Source organism: Bufo gargarizans, chromosome 1 (genome assembly GCF_014858855.1).
Source record: "Bufo gargarizans isolate SCDJY-AF-19 chromosome 1, ASM1485885v1, whole genome shotgun sequence".
Taxonomy (NCBI): domain Eukaryota; kingdom Metazoa; phylum Chordata; class Amphibia; order Anura; family Bufonidae; genus Bufo; species Bufo gargarizans.
In genome coordinates this window covers 472413480-472426893 of record NC_058080.1, presented here as the reverse complement: position 1 = coordinate 472426893, position 13414 = coordinate 472413480, and the positions used below count along the sequence as shown (strand labels likewise).

At 44.6% G+C, this 13414-nt stretch overlaps 1 protein-coding gene across 1 annotated transcript in view; it reads left to right on the top strand.

Moving 5' to 3' along the window:
• Positions 1-9538, top strand: part of LOC122932920 (glutathione S-transferase theta-1-like) — a 40601-nt gene extending 31063 nt beyond the window's left edge. The window contains exon 5 of the mRNA XM_044287602.1: positions 8729-9538. Within this exon, the coding sequence (XP_044143537.1) occupies positions 8729-8947 (219 nt within the window). The 3' untranslated portion in view covers positions 8948-9538. The remainder of the gene's footprint in view (positions 1-8728) is intronic.
• The last annotated feature ends 3876 nt before the right edge of the window (positions 9539-13414 follow it).

Genomic DNA, 13414 nt, shown 5'->3' with positions numbered 1-13414 from the left:
CCTTGGCCTTGGGCTTCCACTTGTTCCCCTGTGACATTTGGGAATGCTCTCAGTAGCGCGTCTACCAACGTGCGCTTGTACTCGCGCATCTTCCTATCACGCTCCAGTGCAGGAAGTAAGGTGGGCACATTGTCTTTGTAGCGTGGATCCAGCAGGGTGGCAACCCAGTAGTCCGCACAGGTTAAAATGTGGGCAACTCTGCTGTCGTTGCGCAGGCACTGCAGCATGTAGTCGCTCATGTGTGCCAGGCTGCCCAGGGGTAAGGACAAGCTGTCCTCTGTGGGAGGCGTATCGTCATCGTCCTGCCTTTCCCCCCAGCCACGCACCAGTGATGGACCCGAGCTGCGTTGGGTGCCACCCCGCTGTGACCATGCTTCATCCTCATCCTCCTCCACCTCCTCCTCATCCTCGTCCTCCTCGTCCTCCAGTAGTGGGCCCTGGCTGGCCACATTTGTACCTGGCCTCTGCTGTTGCAAAAAACCTCCCTCTGAGTCACTTCGAAGAGACTGGCCTGAAAGTGCTAAAAATGACCCCTCTTCCTCATCCTCCTCCTCCTCCTCCTGGGCCACCTCCTGTTCCATCATCGCCCTAAGTGTTTTCTCAAGGAGACATAGAAGTGGTATTGTAACGCTGATAACGGTGTCATCGCCACTGGCCATGTTGGTGGAGTACTCGAAACAGCGCAACAGGGCACACAGGTCTCGCATGGAGGCCCAGTCATTGGTGGTGAAGTGGTGCTGTTCTGTAGTGCGACTGACCCGTGCGTGCTGCAGCTGAAACTCCACTATGGCCTGCTGCTGCTCGCACAGTCTGTCCAGCATGTGCAAGGTGGAGTTCCACCTGGTGGGCACGTCGCATATGAGGCGGTGAGCGGGAAGGCCGAAGTTACGCTGTAGCGCAGACAGGCGAGCAGCAGCAGGATGTGAACGCCGGAAGCGCGAACAGACGGCCCGCACTTTATGCAGCAGCTCTGACATGTCGGGGTAGTTGTGAATGAACTTCTGCACCACCAAATTCAGCACATGCGCCAAGCAAGGGATGTGCGTCAAATTGGCTAGTCCCAGAGCTGCAACGAGATTTCGCCCATTATCACACACCACCAGGCCGGGCTTGAGGCTCACCGGCAGCAACCACTCGTCGGTCTGTTGTTCTATACCCCGCCACAACTCCTGTGCGGTGTGGGGCCTGTCCCCCAAACATATGAGTTTCAGAATGGCCTGCTGACGTTTACCCCGGGCTGTGCTGAAGTTGGTGGTGAAGGTGTGTGGCTGACTGGATGAGCAGGTGGAAGAAGAGGAGGAGGAAGCCGAGAAGGAGGAGGTGGCAACAGGAGGCAAAGAATGTTGCCCTGCGATCCTTGGCGGCGGAAGGACGTGCGCCAAACAGCTCTCCGCCTGGGGCCCAGCTGCCACTACATTTACCCAGTGTGCAGTTAGGGAGATATAGCGTCCCTGGCCGTGCTTACTGGTCCACGTATCTGTGGTTAGGTGGACCTTGCTACAGATGGCGTTGCGCAGTGCACACTTGATTTTATCGGATACTTGGTTGTGCAGGGAAGGCACGGCTCTCTTGGAGAAGTAGTGCCGGCTGGGAACAACATACTGTGGGACAGCAAGCGACATGAGCTGTTTGAAGCTGTCTGTGTCCACCAGCCTAAATGACAGCATTTCATAGGCCAGTAGTTTAGAAATGCTGGCATTCAGGGCCAGGGATCGAGGGTGGCTAGGTGGGAATTTACGCTTTCTATCAAATGTTTGTGAGATGGAGAGCTGAACGCTGGCGTGTGACATGGTTGAGACGCTTGGTGACGGAGGTGGTGGTGGTGGTGTTGGTGGTACATCCCCTGTTTGCTGGGCGGCAGGTGCCAACGTTCCTCCAGAGGCGGAGGAAGAGGCCGAGGCGGCAGCAGCAGAATAGGCCGAGGCGGCAGCAGCAGAAGAGGTAGCAGGGGGAGCCTGAGTGACTTCCTTGGTTTTAAGGTGTTTACTCCACTGCAGTTCATGCTTTGCATGCAGGTGCCTGGTCATGCAGGTTGTGCTCAGGTTCAGAACGTTAATGCCTCGCTTCAGGCTCTGATGGCACAGCGTGCAAACCACTCGGGTCTTGTCGTCAGCACATTGTTTGAAGAAGTGCCATGCCAGGGAACTCCTTGAAGCTGCCTTTGGGGTGCTCGGTCCCAGATGGCGGCGGTCAGTAGCAGGCGGAGTCTCTTGGCGGCGGGTGTTCTGCTTTTGCCCACTGCTCCCTCTTTTGCTACGCTGTTGGCTCGGTCTCACCACTGCCTCTTCCTCCGAACTGTGAAAGTCAGTGGCACGACCTTCATTCCATGTGGGGTCTAGGACCTCATCGTCCCCTGCATCGTCTTCCACCCAGTCTTGATCCCTGACCTCCTGTTCAGTCTGCACACTGCAGAAAGACGCAGCAGTTGGCACCTGTGTTTCGTCATCATCAGAGACATGCTGAGGTGGTATTCCCATGTCCTCATCATCAGGAAACATAAGTGGTTGTGCGTCAGTGCATTCTATGTCTTTCACCGCTGGGGAAGGGCTAGGTGGATGCCCTTGGGAAACCCTGCCAGCGGAGTCTTCAAACAGCATAAGAGACTGCTGCATAACTTGAGGCTGAGACAGTTTCCCTGGTATGCATGGGGGTGATGTGACAGACTGATGGGGTTGGTTTTCAGGCGCCATCTGTGCGCTTTCTGCAGAAGACTGGGTGGGAGATAATGTGAACGTGCTGGATCCACTGTCGGCCACCCAATTGACTAATGCCTGTACCTGCTCAGGCCTTACCATCCTTAGAACGGCATTGGGCCCCACCATATATCGCTGTAAATTCTGGCGGCTACTGGGACCTGAAGTAGTTGGTACACTAGGACGTGTGGATGTGGCAGAACGGCCACGTCCTCTCCCAGCACCAGAGGGTCCACTAACACCACCACGACCATGTCCACGTCCGCGTCCCTTACTAGATGTTTTTCTCATTGTTATGGTTCACCACAACAACAAATATATTATTTGGCCCAATGTATTGTATTCAAATTCAGCGGGATATAAATTTGAGGCCTAGTATTTAGGCGCTGGGTGACCGGTATGGATTTAGTGACAGAATTAGACTTGGAAATGCACAGAAGCGTGTGTGTGTGAAGTTATTCTGAATGACCCAATGTGCACCTTGAATATTATATACCCTTTTAGGGATAGATTTCAAATAGCTCTGATATAGCAGAAACCACTAAATTATGAAATTGCTAAATTGGGAATTGTACTTCAACCCAGAACAAAAAATGTGCTTTGACGGACACTAAATATCTTGCCCAGCAACAACAGTACAACGGTGGGTAACGAGAGATTTAGAGGGAATTAAATTTGAGGCCTAGTATTTAGGCGCTGGGTCACCGGTATGGATTTAGTGACAGAATTAGACTTGGAAATACACAGTAGCGGGTGTGTGTGAAGTTATTCTGAATGACCCTATGTGCACCTTCAATATTATATACCCTTTTAGGGATAGATTTCAAATAGCTCTGATATAGCAGAAACCACTAAATTATGAAATTGCTAAATTGGGAATTGTACTTCAACCCAGAACAAAAAATGTGCTTTGACGGACACTAAATATCTTGCCCAGCAACAACAGTACAGCGGTGGGTAACGAGAGATTTAGAGGGAATTAAATTTGAGGCCTAGTATTTAGGCGCTGGGTCACCGGTATGGATTTAGTGACAGAATTAGACTTGGAAATGCACAGAAGCGTGTGTGTGAAGTTATTCTGAATGACCCAATGTGCACCTTCAATATTATATACCCTTTTTGGGATAGATTTCAAATAGCTCTGATATAGCAGGAACCACTAAATTATGAAATTGCTAAATTGGGAATTGTACTTCAACCCAGAACAAAAAATGTGCTTTGACGGGCACTAAATAACTTTCCCAGCTACAACAGGACAACGGTAACGAGAGATTTAGAGGGATTTAAATTTGAGGCCTAGTATTTAGGCGCTGGGTGACAGGTATGGGTTTAGTGACAGAATTAGACTTGGAAATACACAGTAGCGGGTGTGTGTGAAGTTATTCTGAATGACCCTATGTGCACCTTCAATATTATATACCCTTTTAGGGATAGATTTCAAATAGCTCTGATATAGCAGAAACCACTAAATTATGAAATTGCTAAATTGGGAATTGTACTTCAACCCAGAACAAAAAATGTGCTTTGACGGACACTAAATATCTTGCCCAGCAACAACAGTACACCGGTGGGTAACGAGAGATTTAGAGGGAATTAAATTTGAGGCCTAGTATTTAGGCGCTGGGTCACCGGTATGGATTTAGTGACAGAATTAGACTTGGAAATACACAGTAGCGGGTGTGTGTGAAGTTATTCTGAATGACCCTATGTGCACCTTGAATATTATATACCCTTTTTGGGATAGATTTCAAATAGCTCTGATATAGCAGGAACCACTAAATTATGAAATTGCTAAATTGGGAATTGTACTTCAACCCAGAACAAAAAATGTGCTTTGACGGGCACTAAATAACTTTCCCAGCTACAACAGGACAACGGTAACGAGAGATTTAGAGGGATTTAAATTTGAGGCCTAGTATTTAGGCGCTGGGTGACAGGTATGGGTTTAGTGACAGAATTAGACTTGGAAATACACAGTAGCGGGTGTGTGTGAAGTTATTCTGAATGACCCTATGTGCACCTTCAATATTATATACCCTTTTAGGGATAGATTTCAAATAGCTCTGATATAGCAGAAACCACTAAATTATGAAATTGCTAAATTGGGAATTGTACTTCAACCCAGAACAAAAAATGTGCTTTGACGGACACTAAATATCTTGCCCAGCAACAACAGTACAGCGGTGGGTAACGAGAGATTTAGAGGGAATTAAATTTGAGGCCTAGTATTTAGGCGCTGGGTCACCGGTATGGATTTAGTGACAGAATTAGACTTGGAAATACACAGTAGCGGGTGTGTGTGAAGTTACTCTGAATGACCCTATGTGCACCTTCAATATTATATACCCTTTTTGGGATAGATTTCAAAGAGCTCTGATATAGCAGGAACCACTAAATTATGAAATTGCTAAATTGGGAATTGTATTTCAACCCAGAACAAGAAATGTGCTTGAACGGACACTAAATAACTCGCCCAGCTACAGCACTAGGGACAGATTTAGCTGGATATAAATTTGAGGCCTAGTATTTAGGCGCTGGGTGACCGGTATGGATTTAGTGACAGAATTAGACTGGGATATGGCCAAAAAATGAACAGACTATTGCTGGTTAAATGCACTTGGTGTGACAGCTTCACCCTGATGTAGGCTTTAGCCAAAAAACAACCACACCATTGAGGGTTAAATGCACTTGGTGACAGGCGCAGCTTGCCCCTGATTTTGTATATGGCCAAAAAATGAACAGACTATTGCTGGTTAAATGCACTTGGTGTGACAGCTTCACCCTGATGTAGGCTTTAGCCAAAAAACAACCACACCATTGAGGGTTAAATGCACTTGGTGACAGGCGCAGCTTGCCCCTGATTTTGTATATGGCCAAAAAATGAACAGACTATTGCTGGTTAAATGCACTTGGTGTGACAGCTTCACCCTGATGTAGGCTTTAGCCAAAAAACAACCACACCATTGAGGGTTAAATGCACTTGGTGACAGGCGCAGCTTGCCCCTGATTTTGTATATGGCCAAAAAATGAACAGACTATTGCTGGTTAAATGCACTTGGTGTCACAGCTTCACCCTGATGTAGGCTTTAGCCAAAAAACAACCACACCATTGAGGGTTAAATGCACTTGGTCGCAGCTTGTGCTGGCGCACCACAAGACACAAAATGGCCGCCGATCACCCCAGAAAAATGAGACTGACAAACGGTCTGTGCAGCCTAAAAACAGTGAGCAATTGAGGATCAGCAGCTCAATGATCCACAGCTGCAGATCGATCAGTTAATCAAGTCCTTTGGAGGAGTTAATCTGCCTAATCTCGCCCTACTGTCGCAGCCGCAACCTCTCCCTACGCTAATCAGAGCAGAGTGACGGGCGGCGCTATGTGACTCCAGCTTAAATAGAGGCTGGGTCACATGGTGCTCTGGCCAATCACAGCCATGCCAATAGTAGGCATGGCTGTGATGGCCTCTTGGGGCAAGTAGTATGACGCTTGTTGATTGGCTGCTTTGCAGCCTTTCAAAAAGCGCCAAGAAAGCGTCACAAAAGCGCGAAGAAAGCGACGAACACCGAACCCGAACCCGGACTTTTACGAAAATGTCCGGGTTCGGGTCCGTGTCACGGACACCCCAAAATTCGGTACGAACCCGAACTATACAGTTCGAGTTCGCTCATCCCTAGAGTTGTAGTTTTGCAACAGCTGGAGAGCCTCAGGTTGGCCATCCCTGCAGTATATGGTCAAAAGCTTGAGGAATTTATATGATATTCCAGAAACATGGAAACAGACTTGGAATAAGAAAACAAATTCATTTTATAATTTTTTGTGTGAATTGTCCTGCTCTTAGGTAACCCTTTTACACGAAGACAACTATTTAAAGCGGCTGGCAACTTACTGTTGACCAACGTGTATGTAAAATGAAGTTAGGCACTTACTAATGTAGTAAGTCTTTGTCAATATTCTGTGATGTTTGCTCAGTTTCATAACCCATGTCCCCTTCTTGGGCAGATCTTCTGTGCTGTCTGCATAGAGGTCCTGTCTATAAGATGGCCGCTGATGGAAGGTCATGTGACCAGACACATCTGTTTCCTTCATTCAAACACATTGTACTAAACTCCCACCAGTACAAGTGCAGATGGCAGGTGCAATGTATTTCAATGGAGAAGACTGAGTTATTTGCCTGGTCAAATGACCCTGGATTAGCAGCCAAATTATGGACAGAACCTCAGTGTGGACAGCAGAACAGACTTGGACAACAAGGTGTATGTCTTGTGAAATATCTAAAATATTACAGGTACAGAATAACAACAAAGGCTACATATATTAATAAGTACCATATAGCCATTTTACATACACATTGATTAACATTAGCCAGAAACAGGCCAACCCCATAACGTTTGCCCATGGGCTACTAATCAAACCATGGTTGGACTCGATTATCAGAATACAAAACTTGTAAAACAAACTTTTTACACAATAAATAATGGGCCTCAAAAAGTTCAGCCAAGACCTAATGCTTGCTACTGGCGGCAATATCTTATAGATTCATTCATAGATATTGTATTTTATATTATTGATTATATGTCCGGAGGGTGGATAAGAATACCCCATTACATCTTTCTTGAAAAATACAAAAAAAATGCCTTCTCTTTTGTATTATGAAACCATTTTTTTTTTCCATTTAGACATACTGGATAACACTTTGTTATTGTTTCTAATTTCAAATCTGGACACAGTAGAAGGTTTATATATCTCACAGAGAATGAAAACTGTCCCATAAGTGTCACCTTCTGGATTTGGCTCCCTATAAGTCAATGTCAAACTTTAAAACAAGCCTTGGAACATGACAGGCCAGAATCCTACTTGGTACTGATGACGGTCAAGCACCCTATTTGGTTTGGCTATTTTTCCTTTTCATGTTCCAAGGTTCCTAAAAAAAGTCGCACATTGATTTATAGGGAGCCATTTCCAGAAGGTGGCAGTAGAAAGCCTAGTTTAAACACTGAACAATCCATCATTTTATTATATAATATTTAATGCATTTGAAAAGTCTTCAGACCCTTTAACTTTTTCATGTTTTGTTCCATTGTGGTCTTGTACTAAAGTAAAAAAAAAAATCTGCACTCAATACCCATAACAAAGTGAAAACAGAATGTTTGAAATCTTTGTTAATTTATTGAAAAAGGAAAAACTAAAATATTGCATTGACATAAATATTTCTGACTTTTACTCAGTACTTACAGTGGTTGAAGCACCATTGGCAGTAATTACAGTATCCAATCTTCTTGAGTATGATGCAAGATTTGCACTAGTGTTCATTGAATCGAAGCCAAACAAATTGCCTTTAATCTGAATTTCAGGAAAAATTGGAATCTATTTTTCCTGAAATGACAGCAAAAAAAAAAAAATACTCACCTCATCGATTTGCTTGCTGACAGGCCGTTGCATCCATCTTGATTAAAGATACCGAGGAAAATATCGCGCGGATTGACCTCGCGCGGATTGACCTCGAGTGAGATTTCATTCAGTATCTTCAATCTCTGAGCTCTACAGGTAGTTTTTTCCTCACAATGGCTTGTTTTTTGCTCTGATTTGCATTGTGAGATCTAGACAGGAGTGTGTCTTTCCAAATCAGGTCCAATCAACTTAATTTTTCACAGGTGGACTCCAGGCAAGATGTTGAAATATCTCAAGATGATCCAGAGAAATAGGAGGCCCTAAAATTTTAGTAGAAGGCCGCAACATAGCAAAATGTGAACTTTCTGACTTTCTCAATGCATTGTATTTATAAACAGAAAGTAGATAATGACTTTTTGAAGTTTTATCAGAAAGCTTTTGTAGTGTGAGAAGAAACCAATATATCTGGAGGAATTCCACACTAGTACAGGTAGATTATATGAACTCCTTGAGTTAGATTCAAAATCATAACTACAGTATGATGCAGTGCTACCCACTGATCAGCAATAATAACTTATTTCAGTTTAGTATTAAAATATTGTATACATCTTTGATAATTTTGAGTTTCCTGTTCTCCATTCTGCAGGTAATTGCAAGTGGAGTACCCATTTTTGAAGAAAGACCAACGCTTGAAGCATGGAAACAGAGAGTTGAGGATGCTCTGGGGTCAGAGCTCTTCAGAGAGGCTCATGAGGACATCCTAAATGCCAGGGAACGACAGCTTAAGCTCTTGACTCCTGAAGTTAAGGAGCAATTCAAGGGCAGACTTCTCCTGTTTTCGAACTGTGGAATGTGGTTGTGCTAAAGCCTTCCTAAATGCAATCTATCTAATCAGAGAAGGCTTATATATACGCATTTAAGCATTTCTGCTTACAAAGTTTTTGTCGCAGTATCTGTAGTTCATGAAATTTGAAACAAATTTTACACTGTTTATCCCAGTTTTTGAATAGAAAGCAATATAAAATATTTACTCATGCAATTTGTCTGGTAAAAATAACCAAGGTCTTACTGGCTCACCAAAGTGCCAGAGGATCCTCTGAAGGGCCCAAGCTTTGACACAATAAGGGGTCTTATAAAACAGGGCCCCTTATAAAGCAGATCTACTAAGGTCTAGCAAAGAGCAGGCTTCCAGAATAATTTTCTCTAGTGGGCCTAAGGAAATTTAGTCTAATAATGAATATAATCCACTGCAATTTTAGATCTTAGTTGAAAAATAAAACTTCCGATTTTAGAAGACACAAAGGGAATATTTGTCTATTCTTATCAATGTGCACTGTTAAAAAGTACACTAAATGTAAAGTCAATATTATCAACATGTTTTATACAGTTTATCATAGAGTTTTTCAAGACACAGAGACGGAGACGAAGACTTTCCAGGCATTTAAAGCACTTTTAATTCAAATAGAATTGATTCATACCTGAAACTAATTTCTTGGCTGATTCAAACGGACCAATACATATTTTGAGATTTGCTCATCTCTAATCTATACATTATACCTACAGGAGATTTTATGACATCCCATTCTAAATCTGTAGGCATCAATATGGAATTGGTTCCCCCCTTTGCAGCTAAAACAGATTCCACTCTTCTGGTAAGGCGTTCTACAAAATTTTGGAGTGTGTCTGTGGGAATTTTTGCCCATTCCCCTTAAGAGCTTTTATGATGTGAGACACTGATGTGGGACGAAAGGGCCTGGCTTGCCATTTCTGTTCTGGTTTATTCCAAAGGTGTTTGATGTGGTTCATTCAGGGCTCTGTGGGTGCCATTTAAGTTCTTTCGCAACAAACTTACCCTACCATGCCTTTATGGGCCTTGGTTTTTGCACTGAGACACAATCATGCTGCAACAGAAAAGGTCTTTACCCACACTGTTCCCACAAAAGTAGAAGCATACAGTTGCCCAAAATGTCTTACTGAAGATTTTCCTTCCCTGAAACTAAGTGGTCTAGGCCAATCACTGAAATACAACCCCATGGGAATATGCCCCTTCACTAAACATTACAGTTGGCACAATGCAGTTAGGCAGGTAACTTTCCATTGGCGTTTATCAAACAGACTTGTTCATCAGAGTGCCATATAGAGTAGTGTGATTTGTCACTCCACAGAATGAGTTTCCACTGCTGTATCGTCCAGTGGTGACATGGTTTACAGTACTCAATCTTGCATGCAGCTGCTTGGTCATGAAAATCCATGCAATGAAGTTCCTGATGCTGATGAAAATGCTGAAAAATGCTGGTCTAAATAAGGCAGACTGCATGACTAGGTGCTTGACGTTATACCTGTAGCAATGGGACTGAATGAAACACATAAATTTAATGATTTAGAGATGTGACAAAAAATAAAAAATTCTAGGAACTCGCCATGCCCCTCACGGAATACCTTGGGGTGTCTTCTTTTCAAAATGGGGTCACTTGTGGGGTAGTTATACTGCCCTGGCATTTTAGGGGCCCTAATGCGTGAGAAGTAGTTTGAAATCAAAATGTGTAAAAAATGCCCTGTGAAATCCGAAAGGTGCTCTTTGGAATGTGGGCCCCTTTGCCCACCTAGGCTGCAAAAAAGTGTCACACATGTGGTATCGCCGTACTCAGAAGAAGTAGGGCAATGTGTTTTGGGGTGTTTTTTTACATATACCCATGCTGGGTGAGAGAAATATCTCGGCAAAAGACAACCTTTCCCAATTTTTAATACAAAGTTGGCATTTTACCAAGATATTTATCTCACCCAGCATGGGTATATGTAAAATGACACCCCAAAACACATTGCCCAACTTCTCCTGAGTACAGAAATACCCCATTTGTGACACTTTTTTGCAGCCTAGATGCGCAAAGGGGCCCAAATTCCTTTTAGGAAGGCATTTCTAGACATTTGGATCCCAGACTTCTTCTCACGCTTTAGGGCCCCTAAATTCCAGGGCAGTATAAATACCCCACATGTGACCCCATTTTGGAAAGAAGACGCCCCAAGGTATTCAATGAGGGGCATGGCGAGTTCATAGAAAAAAAAAAATTGGCACAAGTTAGCGGAAATGTCAATCTTTCATGGACTCAATATGCTCCTTAGCGAATACCTTGGGGTGTCTTCTTTCCAAAATGGGGTCATTTGTGGAGTGTTTGTACTGCCCTGGCATTTGAGGGTCTCCGCAATCATTACATGTATGGCCAGCATTAGTAGTTTCTGCTATTCTCCTTACATTGAGCATACAGGTAATGAGATTTTTTTTTTTCCGTTCAGCCTCTGGGCTGAAAGAAAAAATAACGGCACAGATTTCTTCATTCGCATCGATCAATGTGGATGAAAAAATCTCTACCCAAAAAAAAAAAGGAGGGGAAAGGCGTCTGCCAGGACATAGGAGCTCCGCCCAACATCCATACCCACTTAGCTCGTATGCCCTGGCGCCGCATACACCGACTTTTGTGTAGCGCCGCATACACCGACTTTTGTGTAATCTGACAGCAGCGCAATGCTTCTGTCAGAATGCACATCAGTGCTGCAGCTAGTCGATCGGTTGGTCCACCTGGAAGGTAAAAAAAGGAAAAGAAAAAAGAAAAAACAAGGCCGCAATGCAATAAATTTATTAACTTTATAATAACATTTGAACGGAACATATAAATTTTATTTAACTTTTTGAACAGAACGTTAACTTTTTTGCTTACCGGTGATTTTTTTGTTTTTTTTTTTACCTTTATAGGACAAACCTCTCCTTACCCATGGGACAATGTGCAAAGCGCAAATCGCCCAAAGATGTGGCGAAGTACATTATGCACTTTGTCCTAGGTGAAAGGAGAGGCTTGCAGCAGCTCTGTGTGAATCGGCCCTAATAGCCCTGTGTGCCTGTACTGTGAGATGCAATCCCTATGCTAAGTGTACCTGTGTGTGGTACTTCCAGAAACACTCCCCTAAGCATAGGGCAGGGTGGTCAGGGCAGTCAGGACAGAAATAGCGGGTGTCACGCCTTATTCCACTCCTGCTGCAGACACAACATCTTTTTTGGGGTGACGGTTGGGTTGAGGTACCAGCAACGACATTGGGGAAATGTCGCTCGTGTAGACGGCTCACTACACTGGTGGATGGGGCCACGGAACCTCCTGGATACAGGAGGTTCTCGATGATCTCTTCCTGAAATTTGAGGAAGGATCCTGTTCTCCCAGCCTTACTGTAGAGAAAAAAACTATTATATACAGCCAATTGATTTAAATATAGAGACACCTTCTTATACCAGCATCTGGTGCATTGGGAAACTAAATAAGGAGCCAACATCTGGTCATTGAAGTCCACCCCTCCCATGAGCGAATTATAGTCGTGGACACAGGGGGGCTTTTCAATGACACTGATTGCTCGTTCAATTTGTATTGTCGTGTCTGCGTGAATGGAGAAGGGCATGTAAACGTCACGCTTGTCTCTCCATTTCACCCCGAGCAGTTCTTCATTACACAAGGCAGCCCTCTCCCCCCTTGCAAGACGGGTGGTAACGAGCCGTTGGGGGAAGCCCCGGCGACTAGGTCACACGGTGTCACAGCAGCCAATCTGTTCTAGGAACAAATGCCTGAAGAGGGGCACACTTGTGTAGAAATTGTCCACATAAAGATGGTACCCCTTGCCAAATAAGGGTGACACCAAGTCCCAGACTGTCTTCCCACTGCTCCCCAGGTAGTCAGGGCAACCGACCGGCTCCAGGGTCTTTACCCTCATAGATCCGAAATTTGTGGGTATAGCCTGTGGCCCTTTCACAGAGCTTATAAAATTTGACCCCATACCAGGCGCGCTTGCTTGGGATGTATTGTTTGAAGCCAAGGCGCCCGGTAAAATGTATAAGGGATTCGTCTACGCAGATGTTTTGCTCAGGGGTATACAAATCTGCAAATTTGCTTTTGAAGTGGTCTATGAGGGGCCGAATTTTGTCGAGCCGGTCAAAAGCTGGGTGGCCTCTGGGACGGGAGGTGGTGTTGTCGCTAAAGTGCAGGAAACGCAGGATAGCCTCAAATCGTGCCCTGGACATGGCAGCAGAGAACATGGGCATGTGATGAATTGGGTTCATGGACCAATATGACCGCAATTCATGCTTTTTTGTTAGACCCATGTTGAGGAGAAGGCCCCGAAAAAAATTTAATTCGGAAAATTGGACGGGTTTCCACCGGAAAGGCTGGGCATAATAGCTTCCCGGGTTGGCGGCTATAAATTGAGTGGCATACCGATTTGTTTCTGCCACGACTATGTCCAAGAGCTCCGCAGTCAAGAACAGCTCAAAAAATCCCAGTGCCAAACCGATCTGAGC